Source organism: Garra rufa, chromosome 12, assembly GCF_049309525.1.
Source record: "Garra rufa chromosome 12, GarRuf1.0, whole genome shotgun sequence".
NCBI lineage: Eukaryota > Metazoa > Chordata > Actinopteri > Cypriniformes > Cyprinidae > Garra > Garra rufa.
Window position 1 is genome coordinate 42,815,646 of NC_133372.1, and position 25,000 is coordinate 42,840,645.

General features: G+C 32.4%; 2 protein-coding genes across 2 annotated transcripts in view; both read right to left on the reverse strand.

Moving 5' to 3' along the window:
• anks1ab (ankyrin repeat and sterile alpha motif domain containing 1Ab) overlaps positions 1–16,193 on the reverse strand; it is a 20,929-nt gene extending 4,736 nt beyond the window's left edge. Inside the window, 10 exon segments of the mRNA XM_073851997.1 lie at positions 2,422–2,604; positions 4,030–4,167; positions 4,459–4,542; positions 4,674–4,745; positions 8,618–8,809; positions 10,850–11,020; positions 11,097–11,204; positions 11,293–11,439; positions 12,204–12,302; positions 14,666–16,193. Of these exon segments, the coding sequence (XP_073708098.1) occupies positions 2,422–2,604; positions 4,030–4,167; positions 4,459–4,542; positions 4,674–4,745; positions 8,618–8,809; positions 10,850–11,020; positions 11,097–11,204; positions 11,293–11,439; positions 12,204–12,302; positions 14,666–14,872 (1,401 nt within the window). The 5' untranslated portion in view covers positions 14,873–16,193.
• Positions 16,194–16,829: 636 nt separating this feature from the next.
• Positions 16,830–25,000, reverse strand: part of LOC141347618 (ankyrin repeat and SAM domain-containing protein 1A-like) — an 18,500-nt gene continuing 10,329 nt past the window's right edge. The window contains exons 2-4 of the mRNA XM_073852606.1: positions 21,741–21,807; positions 19,755–19,764; positions 16,830–16,959 (exon numbers count right to left, since the gene is read on the reverse strand). Of these exons, the coding sequence (XP_073708707.1) occupies positions 16,830–16,959; positions 19,755–19,764; positions 21,741–21,807 (207 nt within the window). The remainder of the gene's footprint in view (positions 16,960–19,754; positions 19,765–21,740; positions 21,808–25,000) is intronic.

Sequence of the window (25,000 nt, forward strand, 5' to 3'; positions counted from 1 at the left end):
CAAAAAAATCTAAATATTGAGAAACTGCCTATAAATATTCAAATATATATATATATATATATATATATATATATATATATATATATATATATATATATTTTTTTTTTTTTTTTTTTTTTTTTTTTTTTCTAATCAATACGTTTTCTTTGGAATAAAATTAGTTGATTGACTGATTTATTTATATTTGCTGTGTCTCACTCTAAAATATTAATTCTGGCTTGCTGAATTTACAGAAATTAGTATATCAACATATCAAAATGTTTAAACTATCAAAATGAAATTGACAATTTTGTTCAATTTTAAATTCATTTAGCAATTTAAAAGTTCATTTTGATATTGTTTCACAGCAGAGCGCATTTACATCAAGCATTTATTCTACAGATCAGAGAAATGGGGATTCAATTAAATTAAATTAAATTACGTTATAATCCTGTGTATATTTACTGTCTGAAAAAATAAATAAATTAAAAAAACAATAAATTAAATGTCTAGTGTGGATTTTAAATCAATCTCAGAAGTAAAACATTTTATCATAAATTAGATATTAAACTAAAAGAATATACTGTGTAGATTAAATTTAATGTCAAACAAATTAACAGAAAAATATATTTAATTAAATATCATATTTAAATAAGATCTTTTAGATTCAATTCACTGTCAGAAATTTACACTCATATTCACATGTATTATTTTAGCAGCCTCCAAATGAGAAAGTCCGATAAAACTCCAATAAAACTCCAATAAAATATCTATCAATTTATCTATTTGGTTTGAAAAATTTACAGAAATTAGTATGACATCAACATTTCAAAATGTTTAAACAATATCAAAATCTTTTAAATACACTACCAGTCAAAAGTTTCCCCATCAAACAGAATGGGAAAGTGTGTCCAAACGTTTGACTGGTAGTGTATTAAAAATAAACTTAAAATTAAACAAAATTAATCTTTTGCTCTTGTTGATACTGTCATGTAAGTTATGCAACAATATATTATTTTAGCTCTTCATTTCCATTGAGTAAACATATTTAATAAAGTCTGTGCTTGACCAAAACATATATCTGAACATCTGATATATCCTTTTATAGAAACACAAGCCTAAAAGTTCATAAGGTACTGCAGAATAGAAATGACAGAAGAATTCATCTTAAGTTGAAACAAATCAACACTAAAATTCAGCAAAAATACAGCTACTTGAAATCAATCCCACATTGAACTGGACACAAACAGTATAAAGCATGTGCTGTTATTATATTGTGTTAAAACTGACACAAATATAGACATAGAGTCTATGCCATATTAAAACTGATTTAAATGCAAATTAAGCTGCAAAGGAAGCTGAGTAACTGAGAATATTAACTCCAGAAAATGCTTGTGAAACAAACTATGACCAAAACCTTATGAAACTGTGAATCAGATGTATCTCTATCCTTCACAGCCATTAAATATGACATTAACTCTAAAGTCTATTGACTCTGTGTATCTTTTAAGACAATATTCTAGTTTTATGAACAGCATCTGTGACAAGCTGTTGATTAACTCAGAAAATTATTTTGACTCGTCCCACAGTTTGTATAAGCAAGTAAAAATCATGTTTACAGTGATGCATTTATAAAGGAGGACAACATTGCAATAAACTTTAAAATAGAGAAAATATACATTTCTAAAGTAAAAAGACTCAAACATGAGACTTATTAGCCTTTAACTACAATACAAACAATATGCACAAGGAGACCAAGGTGGGAGGTTTACATAGACACTACATCCCACCACTATTTAGACAACTTTACAACAGAGTTATGAACAGAATCAGAAGAATTTTATTTAACAAAAATACACAAACTGCACATATGTGACCCTGGACCACAAAACAAGTCATAAGGGTCAATTTGTTGAAATTGCGATTTATGCATCATCTGAAATGTGAATAAATAAGCTTTCCATTGATGTATGGTTTATTAGGATAGCACAAAATTTGGTCGAGATACAACTATTTGAAAATCTAAAATCTGAGGGTGCAAAAATATCAAAATATTAAGAAAAATCGCCTTTAAAGTTGTCCAAATTAAGTTCTTAGCAATGCATATTACTAATCAAAAATTAAGTTTTGATACAAAATATCAATTCATGAACATAATGACTAATGATTTTTGACATAAAACGAAAAATCGATTATTTTGACCCATACAATGTATTTTTGGCTATTGCTACAAATATACCCATGCTACTTTAGACTGGTTTTGTGGTCCAGGGTCACATTTTTGCTTTTAGAGCCTATAGGCATCCATTGTAAGTGCAACACTATAAATGCTAATTTTCTCAAACTGTGGTAGAACAATTTTCTGAGGCAATCCTAAACATGTGAACTCAATATATTCATGATACTGTGATATTAGATATCATGTGCTGAACTCATACTCACGGTGGAGCGGCGCGTACTGTTGCGGGACTGCGAGGTGGGCCTGTTGGTCTTGGTTTCTACGTTTTCGGAGGCTGGACCAGCATATGAACTGTGACGACGGGACGCCTTCTGTGCCTGGAGAGCCATCTGATACGCTACCTCAAACGCCTGCCCCAGCGTCAGGATGATCTCATACGTTTGTGTCTGTATGGGGAACAGCCATTAGCTGAGTCATTAAATAATTACACAATATGTGTTTTGACTGTAGGTAAGGCTATTAAAAGTGGCAGAGAAAAGTATATTTGACCTGACAACCAAACTACAACCTGTGAGTGTTACTCATTTTCATATGTGAAAAGGATAGACAATCATAGCAGAGCTCATTTACATAAAGCAGTACACACAAACTGTGGGAAATAATTAAATTAAATTAAATTAAATTAAATTAAATTAAATTAAATTAAATTAAATTAAATTAAATTAAATTAAATTAAATTAAATTAAATTAAATTAAATTAAATTAAATTCAGTTTGTCAGAAATTAAATAAAAAAAATCTATATTTCATTAAATATATTTAAATTAAATTCCTGTGTAGATTAAATATTAATAAATTAAATATTAAGCAGTACACTGTTTAAATTAACTGTCTAAGGGTCAGAGGGATGGGGAAATATTAAATTAAATTAATTAAAATTATATTGGTTTGTCAGGAATTAAATAAAAAAGCTATATTAATTTGAATATTTTTAAATTAAATTCCTGTGTAGATTTAAGCAGTACACTTTTTAATTAAACTGTCTAAGATTAAATTAAATTAAATTAAATTAAATTGTCAGGAATTAAATAATAAAAATCTATATTAAATTAAGCACATTAAAAATTTAAATCCTGTATAGATTCAGAAAGTAATAAATTAAATATTAAGCAGTACACTGTTTTATTTAATTGTCTAAGGGTCAGACAGATGGGGAATTATGAAATGAAATGAAATTTAATTTAATTACTTTGTCAGGAATTAAATATAAAAAATCTATATTAAATTAAATATATTTAAATTAAATTCCTGTGCAAATTCAATTAATATTAAGCAGTACACTGTTTATATAACTGCCTAAAGGTCAGAGAAAAGGGGAAAATAAAATAATTAAAATAAATTCATGTGTACATTCAATTCAGTATGTCAGAATATAATAAATTAAATATTAAGTTAAATTAATATCATATGTAGATTTAATTTAACATGTCAGGAATTAAATAAAATAAACTTATATTAAATTAAATTAGTTAAATTGATATCATCTTCACTCTGTCAGAAAATAACATTCATATTCACATTTATTTTAGCAGCTTGCAAGTGAGAAATAGTCCAACAAAATATCTATCTTAAAAAATAATGAAGTGCATATAAGATAACAAAATGAAAATTCAATTACATTTTGGTGAAAAACACCCTGACACTTTAATATTATTAAAAATAAATAAATAAAAAGTTCTGCTCGCTTGTAAATGCAGATTTAGACTTTAGTAACTCAGGGTTGATTTTATTTTTATATTGTTTTTAACAAACCTATTCTCTGTCAACCCTGATCGGTTCCCCTATAGAAGAGCAGATAAAAACAAGACCCACCACTTCTACTGTAGTGAAGACATGGCAGAAGTGATAACCAGACTTCAGGTCTTTTGTGATGTACGCAAACGTGCAAAGGTCATCCGGGTCCTGGGCCGCACACGAGATGTTCTGGATCTCATGCTCTGCAACCATCGCCTGCAAAAGTACAAAAATATAGAGCGAGTCCATCGCAATTTTCAAACATCCGCGAAAAACTTGAGCACTTCACTAATTCATAACCATACAGGCCAGTGTAACCATATATAACCATGATCTATCATTTATGTCCGAGCCACAAATAGTGCAGGACGGGTTACTGTCGAGCAAATCTCTGACTCTGATAGTGATGGCTTAGCAAACACAGATAATAATGAGGAACAGTTGGATTCTCCTGGTTTACACTAAGGTAAATCAGTGTTAACAGTATGTACTAGCAGTTGCTCTTACCTTGGTGGCTGCGTCAACAAACTTGACTCCTCTGTAGGTGATATTTAGTATTATGATGGGGCCTTTCCGATGATCCTTTGATTTCTGGTAAACATTAGAAGGCAAGAATTCATTAAAAACTGATTAACGGAACAAAGCAGAAAAACCATGCACAAAACCTAACAACATTTTAAGACATGAAATAATAGCATACTGACTAATATATGCAAATGTACCCTTATTCTAGCGCAGGCCTCCTGCGTAGATTCAATTCCTCTTAGGTCTCGGATGATCACAGACCCTAAATACTGCAAAAAAAAAATATATATATATATTTTCCAAGCCCGAAAAATGCCAGAAATCTATATTTATTTACATAGCTGAATTTTAATATTAGGGTAGAGTACAATAAAATATAAGTATTACAAAATATAAACAATTAAAAAAAAAAAATTAAATCCTGCGTAATTCAATTCAATATGTCAGAAAAGAATAATAGAAATATAAAGAATATAATGAAATATAAAGAATATAATATATAAACAAAAATACCTACATTAAAATTAAATATTACATAAAAATTCTGTGTAGATTCAATTTAATATCAGAAAATAATAAATTAAATACAATAAAATGTAAATAAAAATACAATAAATTATAAAGAATATAAACAAAAATACCTAAATTAAATTAAATTAAATTAAAAATGGAAATCCTGTGTATATTCAATTCAATATGTCAGAAAGTAATAAAATAAATACAATAAAATATAAACAACATACCAAAATACCTAAATTAAATATTAAATGAAAAACCTGTGTAGATTCAATTTAATATGTCAAAAAATAATAAAATGAATGCAATAAAATATGAATAAAAATACAATAAAATATGAACAATAAAATACCTAAATTAAACTAAATTAAATATTAAAATAAAATCATGTGTAGATTTAAGTAAATATGTCAGAAAAGAATAAATTAAATACAATAAAGTATAAATAATATGAAATATAAACAATAAAACACCTAAAATAAAAATACCTTTTTAAAAATACATTTTTATATAATTCTTTAATATTTTTTGTGATGCAAAGCTGAATTTTTTTTAATCATTACTCCAGTCTTTAGTGTCACTTGATCCTTCAGCAATCATTCTAATATACTGATTTGCTGCTCAATAGTTTTTATGCTTTATATTTTTGTGAAAAATTTGATGAATAGAAAGTTCAGAACAACAGCATTTAATTAAAACAGAAATAAAATGCATAAATCTATCATTATCCATATATATCTCGCTACTATGCTACATAAAACTTCCTCTCTCAGTTTCATCCCAGGATTCACATTTTAAAAATAACAATGACGGTTCAAAAGAGCTCTTTAATTTTTAATGTGGTGCTCATTAATGGATCTTTTATTATTTAAATCTAGACTCTGTCTTACTCTGGTTTTGATCTTTATGACCTGAGTCACAATCCTTTTGAAAATCCTTTCGGGATTTGAGCCGTACTGGTGACTGAACACGCTCTGACACACAGAGGTGTGGTGCTTCCACAGACACAGTGAGCTTGAAGCAAGCTTGAGTCATTTCCTGATCCACCATCATCATTTCCTGACTACTGTCCTCTGGCAAATTCAATTTTCAGCCAAAAAAAATTATGCTTATAGCTGTTAAAAAGAATAATTCAAAATGAAATTTTGCTGACACTCACTCCCAGACCATCCAAGATGTAGATGAGTTTCTTGATGGCACCAGATTTGGGGAAATGTAGCATTAAATCACTTGCTCACCAATGGATCCTCTGCAGTGAATGGGTGCCGTCAGAATGAGAGTCTAAACATGCAGCTTTTTACTTCATAAGATGTTATTGATGACTTGTGGATTATTGTGATGTTTTGATCAGCTGTTTGGACTCTCACTCTGACGGCACCCACTGACTGCAGAGGATCTATTGGTGAGCAAGTTAATGTCCTATGAAGAAACAAACTCATCTACATGCAAAATTTAATTTATGGATCTTAATTTATGGACTGTTCTGTTTGAAATAATGTATATTTATTTTGTTATATCAGATGTACTTACATATTTGTTAAAAACACACAAACATAAGAATAATATTTTCCTCTGATAGTCTTTGGGTGTATGAGAGCAACTGATTGAAGTTACCATCATATAAACTGAGTTTTAAGCCAGCTTGAGTCATTTCCTGATTCACCACCATCATTTCCTGACCTCTCTCTACTGTCCTCTGGCAAATTCAAATTTCAGCCCCAAAAAAAATAGGCTTATAGCTGTATAAAAGTATAGTTCAAAATGAAAAATTGCTGACACTCACTCCCAGACCATCCAAGATGTAGATGAGTTTCTTAATGGGACAAGATTTGGGGAAATGTAGCATTACATCACTTGCTCACCAATGGATTCTCTGCAGTGAATAGGTGCCGTCAAAATGAGAGTCCAAACATGCAGTTTTTGGCTTTACAAGACTTTAATTGATTGGTATGGATTATGTTTTTATCAGCTGTTTGGACTCTCATTCTGACGGCACCCATTCACTGCAGAGGATTCATTGGTGAGCAAGTTAATGTTTCAAAATCTGTTCCAAAAGCAAACTCATCGACATGCAAAATTTCATTTATGGGTCAACTATTCCGTTTGAAATACTGTATATTTATTTTGTTATATCAGATGTACTTACATATTTGTTAAAAACACACAAACATGAGTGATAGTCTTTGGGTGTATGAGAGTAATTTTCTGATCCACCATCATCATTTCCTGACCTTTCTCTTCTGTCCTCTGGCAAATTAAAATTTCAGCCAAAATAAATTAAGCTTATAGCTGTTAAAAAGTATAGTTCAAAATGCTGACACTCACTCCCAGACCATCCAAGATGTAGATGAGTGTCTTAATGGGACCAGATTTGGGGAAATGTAGCATTACATCACTTGCTCACCAATGGATTCTCTGCAAGTGAATGGGTACCATCAGAATGAGAGTCTAAATATGCAGCTTTTTACTTTACAAGATGCTAACTGATGCATTACTTGTTGTGTGGATTACTTGTGATGTTTGTATCAGCTGTTTGGACTTTAACTCTAACGGCACCCATTGACATATTAAGCCAGCTTGAGTCATTTCCTGATCCACCATCATCATTTCCTGACCTCTCTCTACTGTCCTCTGGCAAATTCAATTTTTAGACAAAAAAAAATAAGCTTATAGCTGTTAAAAAGTATAGGTCAAAATGATTTTTTGTGACACTCATTCCCAGACCATCCAAGATGTAGATGATGGGACCAGATTTGGGGAAATGTAGCATTACATCACTTGCTCACCAATGGATTCTGTGCAGTGAATGGGTGCCGTCAGAATAGGAGTCCAAACATGCAGTTTTTGGCGTTACAAGACTTTAATTGATTGGTATGGATTACTTCTGAATGTTTTTATCAGCTGTTTGGACTCTCATTCTGACGGCACCCATTCACTGCAGAGGATTCACTGGTGAGCAAGTTAATGTTTTGAAATCTGTTCCTATGAAAAAACAAACTCATCTACATGCAAAATGTAATTTATGGGTCAACTATTCCATTTGAAATACTGTATATTTGTTTTGTTATATCAGATGTACTTACACATTTGTTAAAAACACAAACATGAGAATAATATTTTCCTCCGATAGTCTTTGGGTGTATGAGAGAAACTGAGGGAAGTTACTATCATATAAACTAAGTTTTAAGCCAGCTTAAGTCATTTCCTGATCCACCATCATCATTTGGGGAAATGTGGCATTACATCACTTGCTTACCAATGGATTCTCTGCAGTGAATTGGTGCCGTCAGAATAGGAGTCCAAACATGCAGTTTTTGGCTTCACAAGACTTTAACTGATTGGTATGGATTACTAGTGGATGTTTTTATCAGCAGTTTGGACTCTCATTCTGACGGCACCCATTCATTGCAGAGGACCCATTGGTGAGCAAGTTAATGTTTTAAAATCTGTCCTATGAAGAAACAAACTCATCTACATGCAAAATTTTATTAATGGGTGAACTACTGCATTTGAAATACGCTGTATTTTTTTTGTTATATCAGATGTACTTCAACTAATTTGTTAAAAAACACAAAAATATAAGTATAATATTTTCCTCTGACAAATCCTCATAGGAAAGACTTACTCTGGCCTCATAAACGCAGGATTCGGTGATGAGTTTCTCAGGATGATGGTGCCAGGTGGAGACTGTGGTGTATGTGGCGGAGTGGCTGGAAGGGCGAATGCTTAGACGTGACTGTCGATCTGCATGGCGGTCCTAATGGAAAACAACAAGTGAAATCTGAGTCAAAGTCACAGAAATTAAATAAAAGACACACTGCATATTTATATTCATATATTTATTAGTATTTTGCAGCATTTTACTATTGTACCTCCATAAATTTAAAAGCATAATGAGTTTAAATTATTAAAAAATTGCCTTATCTATGAATCATGAATTATTCATGTTCTGTGGTGTTCAGACGTGTTACTGTGCCCCATAGCAACAGACATCAGCATTCAAACATGTACAAGAATGAATTCTTCACAAAGACCTCACAGCCATTTTAACTCACTTGTTAGAGAGCATGTGGAAACATAAATAATAAATATTACTAAATAAAATGTTTCATGGAAAATTTATTTTTTGTATTAAAAATAGCACTACAGACACAACAAAATCTGACTTGAAAGTTTCAAAATTTTAGACACATTTGTGAACCTGGACCACAAAACCAGTCATGATGATCAATTTTTTCAAATGATTTATACATCATCTGAAAACTGAATAAATACGCTTTCCATTGAGGTATGGTTTGTTACGACAGGACAATATTTGGCTATTTAAAAATCTGGAATCTGAGGGTGCGAAAAAATCTAAATATTGAGAAATTTGCCTTTTAAGTTGTTTAAAATAAAGTTTTTACCAATGAATATTATTAATTAAAAATTAAGATTAGATATATTTATGGTAGGACATTTACAAAATATCTTAATACCTAATGATTTTTGGCATTAAAGAAAAATCTTTTATTTTGACCAATACAATGAATTTTTGGCTATTGCTACAAAAATACCTATGCATCTTATAACTGGTTTTGTGGTCCAGGGTCACATTTAATAAAATAGAGAAGCTTTTTCAAAGAGATTTCTGTAAAAATTAATTAACAATAACAAATATATTAAATAACAAACAAACAATGCTTTTTGTTTAATTTAATTTGGTTCATTTGGAGTGCAAAAAAAACATGATTATGTTTTTATTAATTGTTTTATTATTTATTTATATAGATAAACATAGATATTGTATTTTTTGAATTACCTTGATTTCTCAGAAGTGCAAGTGCATTCATATTTGTCAGGGTTATTATAGTTAACTACAGCTGAAATTAAAATTAAAGCCATACCAAAAATTAAGTACTAAATTAAAATCCTGTGTAGATTCAATTCGATATGTCAGAAAATAATAAATTAAATACAATAAAATATAAATAAAAATACAATAAAATATAAAAAATATAAAATATAAGCATTAAATTACCTTAAATAAACTAAATTAAATATTAAATTAAAATCCTGTGTAGATTCAATTTAATATGTCAGAAAAAAATTTAAATATAGTAAAATATAAAAAATATAAACAATAAAATACCTACATTGAATTAAATATGAAATGAAAAACAAAAAAACAGAAAAAAAATTTAATACAATAAAATATAAATAAATATAAAAATAAAATACCTTAAATTAAATTACATTAAATATTACCTTAATTTCTAAGAATTACAATTGCATTAATATTTGTTAAGAATCAGTTTTATTATAGTTAACTAGAGCTGAAATTAAAACTAAAACCATTAAAAATATATATAAAATTTAAAGAAAGAGATAATGGTAACACTTTACAATAAGGTGTCATTTGTTAGTGTTAGTTAATGTATTAGCATGAACAAACAATGAACAATACATTTATCACACTTTTTATTAATATTTGTTAATGTTAGTTTATAAAAATACAGTTGTTCATTGTTCGTTCATGTTAGTTCACAGTGCACTAATGTTAACAAACACAACTTGTGATTTTAATATTGCATTAGTAAATGCTGAAATTAACATTAAGCTTAATAAATGCTGCAGAAGTATTGTTCATTAGATCATGTTAACTAATGTAGCTGACTAATGTTAACCAATGAACCTTATTGTAAAGTGTTACCAAAATAATAAAAACAACTCAAAATAACAAAAACACAACAAAATTACAAAAACTAAAAGCATTCATAAAAAGTAAAAGTATTCATATTATGTAATACAGAACTGTGATTCATTACTTGAGAGGAGTCATTAAAATCACACTGATCTTAATCACAGAGGTGCTTACATGTGACCGCGATCTTTCACCGAAGGAGCGAAGGGAGATACTGCCATCCTGATCCAGCGCTCTGCTCTTTCGGCCTGATTCTCCCAGCGGAAGCAACATATCCATGGAGCGACTGGTGTACGGATCCATATAACTGAGCGGTGATGCATTCTGAGACAACAGGTCCTGAATCTGATACACATTAGCAAGGTAAATGTACATGTTACATGTATTTTGGGCCTAAATGATGCCAAATTGTGTCTATTACCTTGAGTTGGGAAAAGCGGTTGGATTTCGAAGGTGCTTCCTCATACGGTCGCTCTGATATCGAGGCTATGATTCTTTTCCTGTGACCAAGAAGGCCAATTTTCAACACCTGCATAGAGAAAAAATTATTTGTAGAGTTTCAGATAAGTACACACATCACACAAAAGCTTATACACATGTATGAAAAGCACATTTACATTAACAATTTCGAGCTCCCACAGGTTCTTGACGCACTCCAGGGTGCGGTAGCCACTAGACAGGAAGTTGTGCAGATACTCTCCAAGACCAAGAGTTTCCAGCCATGAGGACAGAGAGGTGCTGCCGTCACAGCCCAGAGCTTTGACCTAAAGGAGGGCAAAAATGCCATCTCAAAAAATATTGCATAGCATAGCATATGTAATTGACTTTGAGAAGCCAAGAGAGACATTTGGACACTTAAGTACACTTAAAACGTCTGAACTTGATTGCATTAGATGACAAATGTGACCCTGGACCACAAAACCAGTCTTAAGTCGCTGGGGTATATTTGTAGCAATAGCCAAAAATACATTGTATGGGTCAAAATTATTGATTTTTCTTTTATGCCAAAAATCATTAGGAAGTCAAGTAAAGATCATGTTCCATGAAGATTTTTTGTAAAATTCCTACTGTAAATATATCAAAATGTAAATTTTGATTAGCAATATGCATTGTTAAGAACTTAATTTGGAGAACTTTTAAGGTGATTTTCTCAGTATTTTGATTTTTTTGCACCCTCAGATTCCAGATTTTCAAATAGATGTATCTCGGCCAAATATTGTCCTATCCTAACAAACAATATATCAAGAGAAAGCTTATTTATTGAGCTTTCATATGATGTATACATCTCAGTTTTGTAAAATTTAACCTTATGACTGGTTTTGTGGTCCAGGGTCACAAATGTGAAAACAAAATTCACTTTTCTGAGACATGTTTGCAATGACTTTTGCAATAACCAACCAGTCCCAAGGTCATTTAAAGTGGACGTAGATGAAATGTGTGCTTGAAAAGTGTGCTATCTTTTTAAAAATAAATGCCACTGCTTTCACAAATAGTGCGCAAATACTATTTAGGGACTGAAGAACGCTACCTTTGGAAGGCTTTTTGCTGCATGAAGGATTTTCTTTCTGTGGCCTGGGTCGGTGATGCCAAGTTCCTGAAGGTCCTCATCTTCCATCACGTTACTCCCCTGAACATATGTACATTCACATTAGTTTTTGGTTTTCGCAAGTTTACGAAAACAAACAAGTGTTGCATGAAAGTTTCAGTACAACATCTTGTACTTAAGAACATCAGACACTTCAGTCAGTGCCTTGGAAGTATTTTTGAACCAGTAAACAATTTCCTCTTATGAATTTATACATGCATACACATATACATATCAAATATCTACTACAATGCTGGGTTAAATACAACCCAGTGCTGGGTGAAATATGGACAAACTCAGCAACTGGGTTACATGTTTAACCCAACCTTTTGGTAGTTTTATTTAATTTAAAATGACTATATGGCTGGCTTAAAAAAAGGCTGTAAATTGAAAATCAGACACACAATTAATAGAGAAATCAGAAAAAACACTCTTAAGTAGCATGGGTATATTTGTAGCAATAGCCAAAAATACATTGTATGGGTCAAAATGATCAATTTTTCTTTTATGCCAGAAATAATCAGGATATTAAAGACCATGTTCCATAAAGATATTTTGTAAATTTCATACTGCAAATATATAAAAAATAATTTTTTATTTAGAAATATGCATTGTTAAATATTTCATTTGGACAACTTTTTCCACTGTCAGATTCCAGATTTTTACATAGTTGTATCTCGGCCAAATATTGTCCTATCAATAAAAAGCTTATTTATTCAGGTTTTTAGATGATGTATAAATCTCAATTTCAGAAAATTGACCCTTATGACTGGTTTTGTGGTTCAGGGTAACAAATGTTAATGTAATGAACATAATACATTTTCATTTCCAACCTATTTTGGGTTCATTTTCTGCATGAAATATAGTTATTTTAAGCAATAGCTGAGTTAAATAAAACTACTTAGAAGCCTGGGTTAAACATTTAACCCAAACTCAGCAAAGTTGTTTTTAACACAGCATTTCACAGCATGCATCTATGCATTTATCTATATAAAATATACATACAATTTATATGTATATTTATATTCATATACAGACATTTTATTTTTTAGGTACTGTGATTAAAATTAAATACTAATTTCATTTTTCATTACTTTGCAGTTTACTTAGATCCTGCAATGTGATAAATTAAATGTTTTAAATGAACAAATATTCCATGTAGTCTGAGAACATAAAAATGCATAATTAATTATGCAACAGATAATGTAGAAATAAATACTAGTATAGTATTTTATGTAGAAAAAAAATACTGTTTAAAATTTATATGTGACCCTGGACCACAAAACCAGTCCTAAGGGTAATTTTTATGAAATTAAGATTTTTACATCAACTGAATAAATAGGCTTTCTATTGATGTATGGTTTGTTAGAATAGGACCATTTTTGGCCAAGATACAACTATTTGAATATCTGGAATCTGGAGGGTGCAAAAAAATCTAAATATTGAGAAAATCGCCTTTAAAGTTGTCCAAATGAAGTTCTTAGCAATGCATATTGGAACATGATCTTTACTTAATATCCTAATGATTTTTGGCATTTAAAAAAACATAATTTTGACCCATACCATGTATTTTTGTCTATTGCTACAAATATACCTGTGCTACTTAAGACTGGTTTTGTGCTCCGGTGTCATATATGGCTTAAAGAATTTCAAAATGCAAGGCAATGCTTCAAATGTTTTTTGTTTTTTTTAATTCTAAAACGATTTTTTTGTATGATAGCAATTACCACATAATTTAAACAAAATTAAAAAACACATTATACATTTAATCTACATTGAGGATAAAACCAACAGCTTGAAAAGTAAAATTTTTCCTTAAAAAATAAATATGTGACCCTGGACCACAAAATATATTTTTTTTTAAATTGAGATTTATACATCATATGAAAATTAAATAAATAATCTTAAATAAAAATGTATGATTTGTTAGGATAGGACAATATTTGGTCGAGATACAACTCTCTGAAAATCTGGAATCTGAGGGTGCAAAAAATTAAAATACTGAGAATATCGCCTTTAAAGTTGTCCAAATGAACTTCTTAGCAATGCATATTACTAATCAAAAATTAAGTTTTGATATATTTACAGTAGGAAAACTATCTTCATAGAACATGATTTTTGGCATAAAATAAAAATAAAAAATGTTGACCCATACAATGTAATTTTGGCTATTGCTACAAATATACCCATGCTACTTAAGACTGGTTTTGTGGTCCAGGGTCACATATATTTTATTAAATAAAATAAAAAATACATAAAAACTGAACACTCATTCACATATTTTTTAAAGGAAAAAAGTTGCTTTTTCACATTTTCAGCATTTATACCCTGGATATACAGAACCTCACCACATCCCCTGACCAACCTGCTGCGTCAATCAATCCCCCCACACAAAAGCCACTCACCATGTAGCGCAGGTCATCGAAGCCATTGAGCACCAGTTTGCTCTCGTACTGAGGAAAGCCCACGTGTTCCAGCCACTCCCCCACCGACTGCTCCAGCACGCGGCTCCCAGCTGCATCTGCCGACAAAGGATGGCGTTTGAGCAGCGAAAAACCGTTCAGCCTGTAGCAGCGGCACTCGGAGGCCGAGATGTGGCACTGCCACATCATCTTTGGCCAGCAGAGCTGAGGGCAGCAGCAGCAACAGCAAGGCAGTGTCCAGGCTTGAGCGACGGGCCTCCGCTAGATGCAGGGCCCCAGATATACAGACTAAACTAGGAATGGAGATTCCTCCACTAGCCCTCACTGCAATGGAGATGAGGGCCAAGGCTGATGGGGTATGGAGGTAGACCTTGGCAGGTAGTCCTTTAAAGAAGAGCGTCAAGTAATGGAGCCAATTAATTGGGAAAATTTGGCGTCGCTCCTCAAAACAACACAAAGCAACGTCTACACAGCTTTTCTGTATCGGATTCAAACGATCGTTACGCAGGAAGATCAGAAAAGTTCAACAAGAGCTTTTGGCTTGCAGCAAAACATCGAGAGTTAGAAGAAGCTACTAGGAAGTTGTTGGAAAGTGCGCCCTTTACCAACATGCTCTGAAATTTTCTTTACAATGCAAGGGTTGATAAAACAGACTTGTCCTTATAATTGGAAGCAAAACCCTTTAGTAAAGCCCTAAGAACTGTTGGAGTCCTCAAGCCAAGCAGTCCAACTCATTGATCAACAGTCCACCACAGTGCCAACAGAAGCCTTGCGTGACGCCAGCTCGTCCTTTGAAAGATTTTCATGGCACATTTTCCCATCTCTCTCTTCCCGTCATTGATGAGGAACCCCTCCCACAATTAGAAAGTAGCCGGTTCGACCACTTCCACCTGATCGAGTAGGGCTCTGGTCACGGTAATCCAAGTACTCCTTCTGAGCTAACATACCAGAATGCACCAGGTAAAACCAAGCCTTGATCCAATGGGAACAACTGATAAGAGAACACTGGTCGTTCTTCTAGAAAAAGCTCCTGAGGGTTCCGGTCACGGTAATCCGAAGACTGCTGGTCCCTCCGAGCGTAGACGAACCTCGCCGGGCTAACATACCAGAACGGAGCACGCCATCAAAGCGAGGTACATCCAAACGAAAAGAGGTGAGCTCCAACAATGGATGGATAACCCCATAAGAAAGCCCCGTTGGCAGCACGGTCCCTCTTGTTGCAGCCCAGCCCCCAGCTCTGGTTGCTCCTTTCCTCTTGCAGACGTTCCTAAGGGTCTTGCGCTCGGGGGCAAGGATTGCTGCATCCCTGATCCGGGAACGCTCAGTCACAGCGGCAGCTGCATTCGGCGCTCACAAAGCAAAACATCCAAATGACATAGTGCTCCTCCAGAAGAAAGCCATCGGTAGCGCAGCTGGTAATCACCTTAAAGACATCTTACGCGTTCGGCTCAGCCGTGCATCGCGTCCACTCGCCGTCTCCGGCTTTCTTTCCTCTTTGACTTGCTTTTTACCCCAGTTCTCATTGACGGAGTCCTTTCCGAGAGCTCTGCAGGGCTGCCATATGCCGTCTGATGCTGAGACCCGCTGCACGGCATATACGCTCTGCTCGTTCCCAAACCCCCCTCCCTCCCGTCTCTATGCCTCTCTTTCTCTATCTGTCTTGCATACGCGCACTCTCACTCTCTCTCTCTCTCTCTCTCTCGGTGGCGATCAATGCCCCCCACCCCCTTTTCTCTGTCTCACTCTCTCTCTCTGCCCCTCTATCTATTCCCCGCTCCCCGTACTGATTAAAATTGCACGCAGACTCTCTGATCTTGCTGGTGCAGAAAGGACACCATCAGAAAGAGGAACAAGAGACAAACCCAAACCACACACTACTGTGCCAGGATCAGCCAGGGGAGGAGGAAAAATAACCCATACAGGTTGCTCTAACCTCGCACCCCGCAACCTCATCCCTATCCCCTCCGCACTTAAGTGCTTCCAGAGCCTCTGCACTCTCTCTATGAAAAATTAAATCGCAGCCAAGCCACATACCATGGTAAATCATCAGAGGAATTCAATTCATGAATGTGTCACTGTACCGGTGGGGAGAGCGGGGGGCTGGTTAAACGTTAAGTCAGCGAAACGCACCGCGCACATGCTGCACTTAACGTAATCCCACCTTCGTATTGGACACATCCGAGTCCAATCGGCGGAATTCAGCTTGGCCAGATGTGATCAAACTCGTGTCTCGTGCGCAGACGACGCCGACTGCGTTTTCCTTAGCGTGATGTGGGCTAATTCAGTGTCACACATGAGTGCTGCTTCACGCATGCATGTAGGGCATTATCTGCATGCAGCCTGTTATTCACATACAGACTGGCTTGATCTGTAAAGTGCATCCAAACATCTGCGCGCTCAAAAGGATGCTCACTTCTAAAGGAGGTATAAGTATCGGGGTGCATTTTATTTATTTAGCAGCCGCTTTTATCCAAAGCAACTAGGAAAGCAAGGAAGAACACGAAGAATTTAGCCATGCCACCATACAGAATTTCAACATGGTTTCTTGGATTTAGTACCATGTTTTCTTACATCTAACATGAGCAAAATTTGTAAAAACACTCATTTTAGCAAAGCCGGCATTTTTGTTTACTTAGTACCATGGCACTACCAATACTGTGGTCTTATAAATAACATGCTTTTGATGTACACTACCAGTCAAAAGTTTTTGAACACTAAGATTTTTAACGTTTTTTTAAAAGAAGACACTTCTGCTCACCAAGCCTGCATTTATTTGATCCAAAATAGAGCAAAAGTTGTAATATTGTAAAATATTTTTACTGTTTAAAATGACAGCTTTCTATTTGTATATATTTTAAAAATGTAATTTTTTCCTGTGACCAAAGGTGAATTGTCAGCATCATTACTCCAGTCTTCAGTGTCAGATGATCATTCAGAAATCATTCTAATATGATGATTTGCTGTTCAAGAAATATTTATTATTATTATTATTATCAATATTTAAAACACTTTAGTTTTTTTAGGATTCTTTGATGAATAAAAAGATCCAATGATCAGCATTTATCTGAAATAAAAGCTGGGAGTCAGTTTTGCTTTTGGAGGTGGGAGGGTCTGAACTTTCTATTCATCAAAGAAACCTGAACAAATCTACTCAGTTGTTTTCAACACAGCAAATCAGAATATTAGAATAATTTCTGAAGGATCATGTGACACTGAAGACTGGAGTAATGATGCTAAAAATTCAGCTTTGAAATTACAGGAATAAATTACATATTAAAATATATTCAAACAGAAAACAGTTATTTTAAATAACAGAAGAGACTTATTTAAAAAACATTAAAAAACTTACTGTTCAAAAACAGCAGAAGAGACTTATTTAAAAAACATTAAAAAACTTTTGGTAGTGTACTATGGTAGTATCACGGTGTTCTTTGAAGTACCTTGGAGTAAAATGTAAATGCCATCATATGAAAAAAAAGTACTCTGGCAGTACCATGGTACATTGATGATATCAGAATGTAATACATATAAAATAAAATAACAAATATATAAAATATATATTTAATAATATATAAGAAATAATAATACTGAATGACAAATGCATTCATATTTCACTTATATATATTAAATTAAAAATATAAAAAATATATACACTACCAGTCAAAAGTTTTTGAACAGTAAGATTTATAATGTTTTTTAAAGAAGTCTCTTCTACTCACTAAGCCCACATTTGTTTGATCCAAAAAACAGTAAAATTTTGAAATATTCTTACTATTTAAAATAACTGTTTTTTATTTGAATATATTTTAAAATGTAACTTATTCCTGTGATTTCAAAACTGCATTTTTAGCATCATTACTCTAGTCACATGATCCTTCAGAAATCATTCTAATATTCTGATTTGCTGCTCAAAAAACATTTATTATTATTATTATGTTGAAAACAGCAGAGTAGAAATTTTCAGGTTTCTTTGATGAATAGAAAGTTCAGAAAACAGCATTTATCTGAAATAGAAATCTTTTGTAACACTATAAATGTCTTTATCATCACTTTTGATCAATTTAAAGCATCCTTGCTAAAAAAAAGTTGTAAAAAATTAGACTGACTCTAAGCTTTTAAATGGTATATGGTATGGTGTATGATGTTACAAAAGCTTTTTATTTCACATAAATGCTGATCTTTGGGTCTTTTTATACATCATATAATCTTGTAAAAATGTACTCAAGTTTTTAAAATATTGATGATAATAATAATAATAATAAATTATTCTTGAACAGCAAATCAGCTTTTTCTTTAACAGAAAATTTAGCTTTGATCACAGGAATAAATTACATATATTTATAAAATATAAAATATATTAAAATAGAAAACTGTTATTTTAAATAGTAAAAATGTTTCAAGATTTTACTGTTTTGCTGTACTTTGGATCAAATAAATGCAGGCTTGGTAAGCAGAAGAAACTTCTTTAAAAAACATTAAAAATCTTACTGTATCTGACCGAAATCATTTGCCTGGTAGTGTATATAAAAAAATATTTAAAGATAAATGTATATTTATCATGCTTAATATTATTATGTTAACAATTAATATTTCTTACAAAAACAAATAAAGAAATGGAAAGGGAAAAGAAAGCTCTTGAACTTTTTCCAATAAACCGTAGACTTTAACAATGGCCTTTGTGTACACACGGTAAGAATCTGAGACGTGATAAAATCACATATTTCAGAAAACACTGGCATTTTCATCACCGACAACAGCAAACAAGCTCAACAAGCATCTCATTACGCACAGACTCCTGTGAGAATTGTAAGGACAATGTCTCACGGAACAATAGTGCTGTCTGTTCCTTTGAAGTGATTCTCTGCTGTACGATTTCTAAATAATTGTATCTCTTCTAGAAAAGTCTATTAAAATATAGTGCTCTCTCTCCATATATAGCAACTACCTTGGGAGGCTCCACTCAAGACGAAAAGAATATCGAGTCCTAATTACTGGGTATCGTTGCGATGGCCACAGTAAATGGATCGTGATCTCATCTTTTTAAAGTAGGCCTTCGGCGGCCGTTGTGTACCGGAGGGTGTCTGTGTCAAAACATCAGGTACAAAAATATCAGACAGACCAAATTGGGGTGAAAAGTGAGAGCATGTGCTTGAGAAAGAGAACCACTGGTTGTTAAAGACGCTAGTGGAATAGTTCTGACCCGAGGGATGATTCAGCCAAAGCAAAGCTTCGCAGAGGCTAGACTATTGTTAACTATTTGATTGGTCGTCTAGAGGTATTAATACGATTGTTTATAATCAGGCTGTCAATATATTAAAATTAACATTAATCTCATAATGTTTTAAGCAAGGAATGCTTTCATTTGTTTTCAAATCTGACCCTGGACCACAAAACCAGTCTTAAGTAGCACGGGTATATTTTTAGTAATAGCCAAAAATACATTGTATGGTTCAAAATTATGCCAAAAAATTATTAGGATATTAAGTAAAGATCATGTTCTATGAAAATATTTTGTAAATTTTCTAATGTAAATATATCAAAAATTATTTTTTGATTAGTAATATGCATTCCTAAGAACTTCATTTGCACAACTTTAAAGGCGATTTTCTCAGTAATCAGATTTTTTTATTTTTTATTTTTTATTTTTTTGCATCCTCAGAATGCAGATTTTCAAATAGTTGTATCTCGGCCAAATATTTTCCAGGGTCCAGGGTCCTTCAAATAAGTAATTGTTTCTTTACTTCTTAATTGATTTCTCTTTAAGAAACTTTAATTTACCAATGTGCAATATCAATATCAAAGTCTTTTGGACATGTACCAAGATAATACCATGTTTTTGTGTCATGGTTTTATTTAAAGTACATTGGAGTATCATGTAACTCAGAATAGTATCTAAAAAGTGTATGTAAAATACTATATAAAATACTATAATATTAAAACAAATAAAAACAAGATAGAATAAATTATTAAACAATAAATGTATTAATATTTATATATTTATTTATTTATTTATTTATTTTTGCAAATAATTTTTTATTTCTTTCTTTTCCCCCCCATTTCTTAAGGAAAGAATAAAACATGTTTATTTTAGTTTATAGGTTTTATAGCTTTGGTTTTTCAGCATACAAAACATTATCCAAATAAATAAATACATAATTATTATAAAAATGAAATACATTTTTTTTAATCTGCAAAAATCTATAATTCGATTTTTATAATTTACTAAAACTAAAACCATCAAAAAGTGTTTAATTACTTGAAATATAGCTGATATAAAAAACATAAACATTACTATTATAATATTAAACTTATAAAAAATAAATAGCTTTTTTTTGCAAAAATAAATAAATAAATATTTAAAATTTTCTGAAGGAAAGAAAAACATGCAACACAAATTTTCTTAGTTTATAGGTTATACAGCTTTGATATCGTAAAATTATGCCTACAAAACATTATCCAAATTAACAAATAAATAAACTAATTCATTAATTAATATTTTTATATTATTTTTTATGTTAATATTAAACTTAAAAATGTTGAATTGGCAATTAACAAAAATAAAAGTAAGTATTATATTATATACATAAGTATTATATACATTTTAATAATGCATTTACTAATGCAGTATTAAAATCACAAGATGTGTTTGTTAACATTAGTTAATGCTCTGTGAACTAACACAAACAAACAATGAACAACTGTATTTTTATTAACTAACATTAATAAAGATTAATAAATAGTGTAATAAATGTATTGTTTATTGTTTGTTCGTGTTAGTTATTACATTAACTAATGTTAACAAATGACACCTCACTGTAAAGTGTTACCAAAACACATTCAAAAAAAAAAGTGAAAAAAAAAAAGCATATATAAAATCTAAAACCAAAATAGGACCCCACTGATGTTCAACATACAGACAACATTTTTAAAACATTTTTCATGCTCCACATAGGAAAGATCATCAATACAGGTTTTGCAGGACATGTATTTTTTTTGCTTTTGGATTGTAAGATTGTAAAATCCCTAACTCTTAGTTTGAAAATCATGTCATATTTACCTTCTGATGCAGGTTGATGCTCCTTGGAGATCTCAATGCCGGCAATTAGACTCATGATCTTTTCAATCTACGATACAACATTAAGAAAAGCAGGGTTATAAAATGCAGTTTAATATTTAATTTCACTGTAATCTGCCATGACAGGTTAGTCTTGATTTGACTTGTTAGAACTGATTTTAATTCATAATTCATACGTCTTGTTTGCTAAGACAACAACGCAGTCAATCTGAAATTTAGGAGGAGTTTCTCTTGGAGAGTAAAAGAGACTCCTTGAATTGAAAACAGCCCTGTAAATGTTCACACACACACACAAAAAAAAGGAATCAGCAAAACGCTAAATACAATTAATAACCGACTACACAAGCAAACCGAAAGCACACTTTTCCACTGGTGTAAAACCTTGAAGATGACTCTCCAATCAATAGACTTTTAGGAAAGGCCCTGAAATAGAAAAAAGCCGGTTTTTGATGTAATATTTAAAGTCTGGCAAACTCATCTGCTGTGTGCTTGTGGCATCAACATGCTGGCAAGCCCCTAGATTCATTTAGCAGTCAGATGCCAAGGTCCACGTGCTAGATCCCCTCTAGCCATACAGGCCTTTGCATTTCCCGCTCTCAAGTAACCTACATACTGTACTGACTTACTTCTGTACACTTTTCATGTCTATCCATTATAGAATGCACAATGCATCATCACGTCATTATATGGTACACTTCCCAGAATCCCTCAGCTGTCTGTGCTCATTCCAAGCTTCATCTCTCCATATGTGTTCAGAAGTACAAACATTTTACCGCTCACATGAAGAGAAGAGATAGTCAGCGCCATATAAAGGTTAAGGTTGAAAGCAAAACATTTACGGCTCAAATTTTTGATTTTGCTAATATTTTCTTAAGAAAGATAAACATGTATAGTGATGAAAGCCAAAATATTAAATGTCATGGATGAATATTTACTGAGTAGCTAATCCACTATTGTGTAGAGGGGGGTCAAAATGGCAATTTTCACCTGAGATTCAGAGCCAAATTACAGAGTGTTAAAAATGACTTCAGAAAGATGGCAGCATCACAATATTACTTTTAAACAGAGATTGGTAGGTCTATTAGTGAAATCTGTTGACTTTAGCAATCTTTGTTGCATTATGTGCCAATGATGACCATTCAAAAATGGGGAAATGGCGCTTTTGTGTTTTTATACTCTCAAAAAGGTGCTTTAAAAGGTTCTTCACAGCGACGCCATAGATGAACCATTTTTGGTTCCACAAAGGAGCATTTAGTCAAAGGTTCTTTAAAGAACCATCTCTTTCTTACCTTTTATGATCTGAAGAACCTTCTTTCGCCACAAAGAACCTTTAGTGAAACAGAAAGGTTCTTCAGATGTTGGCGGTTCTTTATGGAACAAATTAAACAATTAAAGGTTCTTTTTATGGCACTGTGAAGCACCTTTATTTTTAAGAGTGTACGTAGAACGTTAAACATGTATAGTGATGAAAGCCAAAATATTAAATGTCATGGATGAATATTTACTGAGTAATCCACTATTTTGTAGAGGGAGGTCAAAATGGCAATTTTCACCTGAGATTCAGAGCAAAATTACAGAGTGTTAAAAATGACTTCAGAAAGATGGCAGCATCATAATATTACTTTTAAACAGAGATTGGTAGGTCTATTAGTGCAAACTGTTGACTTTAGCAATCTTTGTTGCATTATGTGCCAATGATGACCGTTCAAAAATGGGGAAATGGCACTTTTGTGTTTTTATACTCTCAAAAAGGTGCTTTAAAAGGTTCTTCACAGCGATGCCATAGATGAACCATTTTTGGTTCCACAAAGGAGCATTTAGTCAAAGGTTCTTTAAAGAACCATCTCTTTCTTACCTTTTTATAATCTGAAGAGCCTTCTTTCGCCACAAAGTACCTTTAGTGAAACAGAAAGGTTCTTCAGATGTTGATGGTTCTTTATGGAACCAATTGAACAATTTTTTGAAGTTCTTCTATGGCTTTGTGAAGCACCTTTATTTTTAAGAGTGTACGTAGAAAGTGAGCTTCTCCATTAAGTAATATTTCTGTCAAGTTAAACTGAACTTTTGTTTTGATGGTTTGCTGTAAAGACCTTTATGTTTCTTTTTGCATGATATGACAATGGTTTTTCTCAAAAGTAATGGTAAAATGCTCATGAACTGACTCTCACAGCAGTGCTAGAGATTATGTTTATGTGTTCAAGTACTCATATATTAAGCTGTAAGGCTGAAAACACTGAAAGTGTCACGTGCGCTTCAGTATGTGTGTAAACAAAACCATGCGTCTTCGCCATTCATTCACACAGAGATGCGCAGAACATGCAGGATTCATATTTAAAGGAGTAGTTCACTTTCAGAACAAAAATTTACAGATAATGTACTCACCCCCTTGTCATCCAAGATGTTCATGTCTTTCTTTCTTCAGTCACAAGGAAATTATGTTTTTTGAGGAAAACATTTCAGGATTTCTCTCCATATAATGGACTTCTATGGTGCCCCCGAGTTTAAACTTCCAAAATGCAGTTTAAATGGCTCTAAACAATCACAGCCGAGGAAAGAAGGGTCTAATCTAGCAAAATGATCGGTTATTTTCTTTAAACAATTACAATTTATATACTTTTTAACCTCAAATGCTCATCTTGTCTAGCGCTGTGTGTACTCTGTGTAGAGATTAAAAAGTCTATAAATTGTAAATGTTTTTAGAAAATAACTGATTGTTTTGCTAGATAAGACCCTTCTTTCTTGGCTGGGATCGTTTAGAGTCCTTTGAAGCTGCATTTAAACTGCATTTTGGAAGTTCAAACTTGGGGGCACCATAGAAGTCCATTATATGGAGAGAAATCCTGAAATGTTTTCCTCAAAAAACATAATTTCTTTACAACTGAAGAAAGAAAGACATGAACATCTTGGATGACAACGGGGTGAGTACATTATCTGTAAATTTTTGTTCTGAAAGTAAACTACTCCTTTAAATAGCCAAATTTAGTGATATTCCACGTTATTTAGTAAATTCCATTTTTTATGAATGGATCCTGTGATTCAGTCCACTTTTTCCACTTTGTGGTAATTGTATAGGGCCCTAAATAAACTGTTATACTCCGGAAATACAGCTCTTATCAGATTCATTCTTAAAGTAAAATGCGGAATCGTACCATTTTTAAAAGCATTGTATCGCAATATCTTTTTAGTATCGGTATATACTGCAACACTACAGCCTTTTATTTACAAACATACAGTGTGTAAGA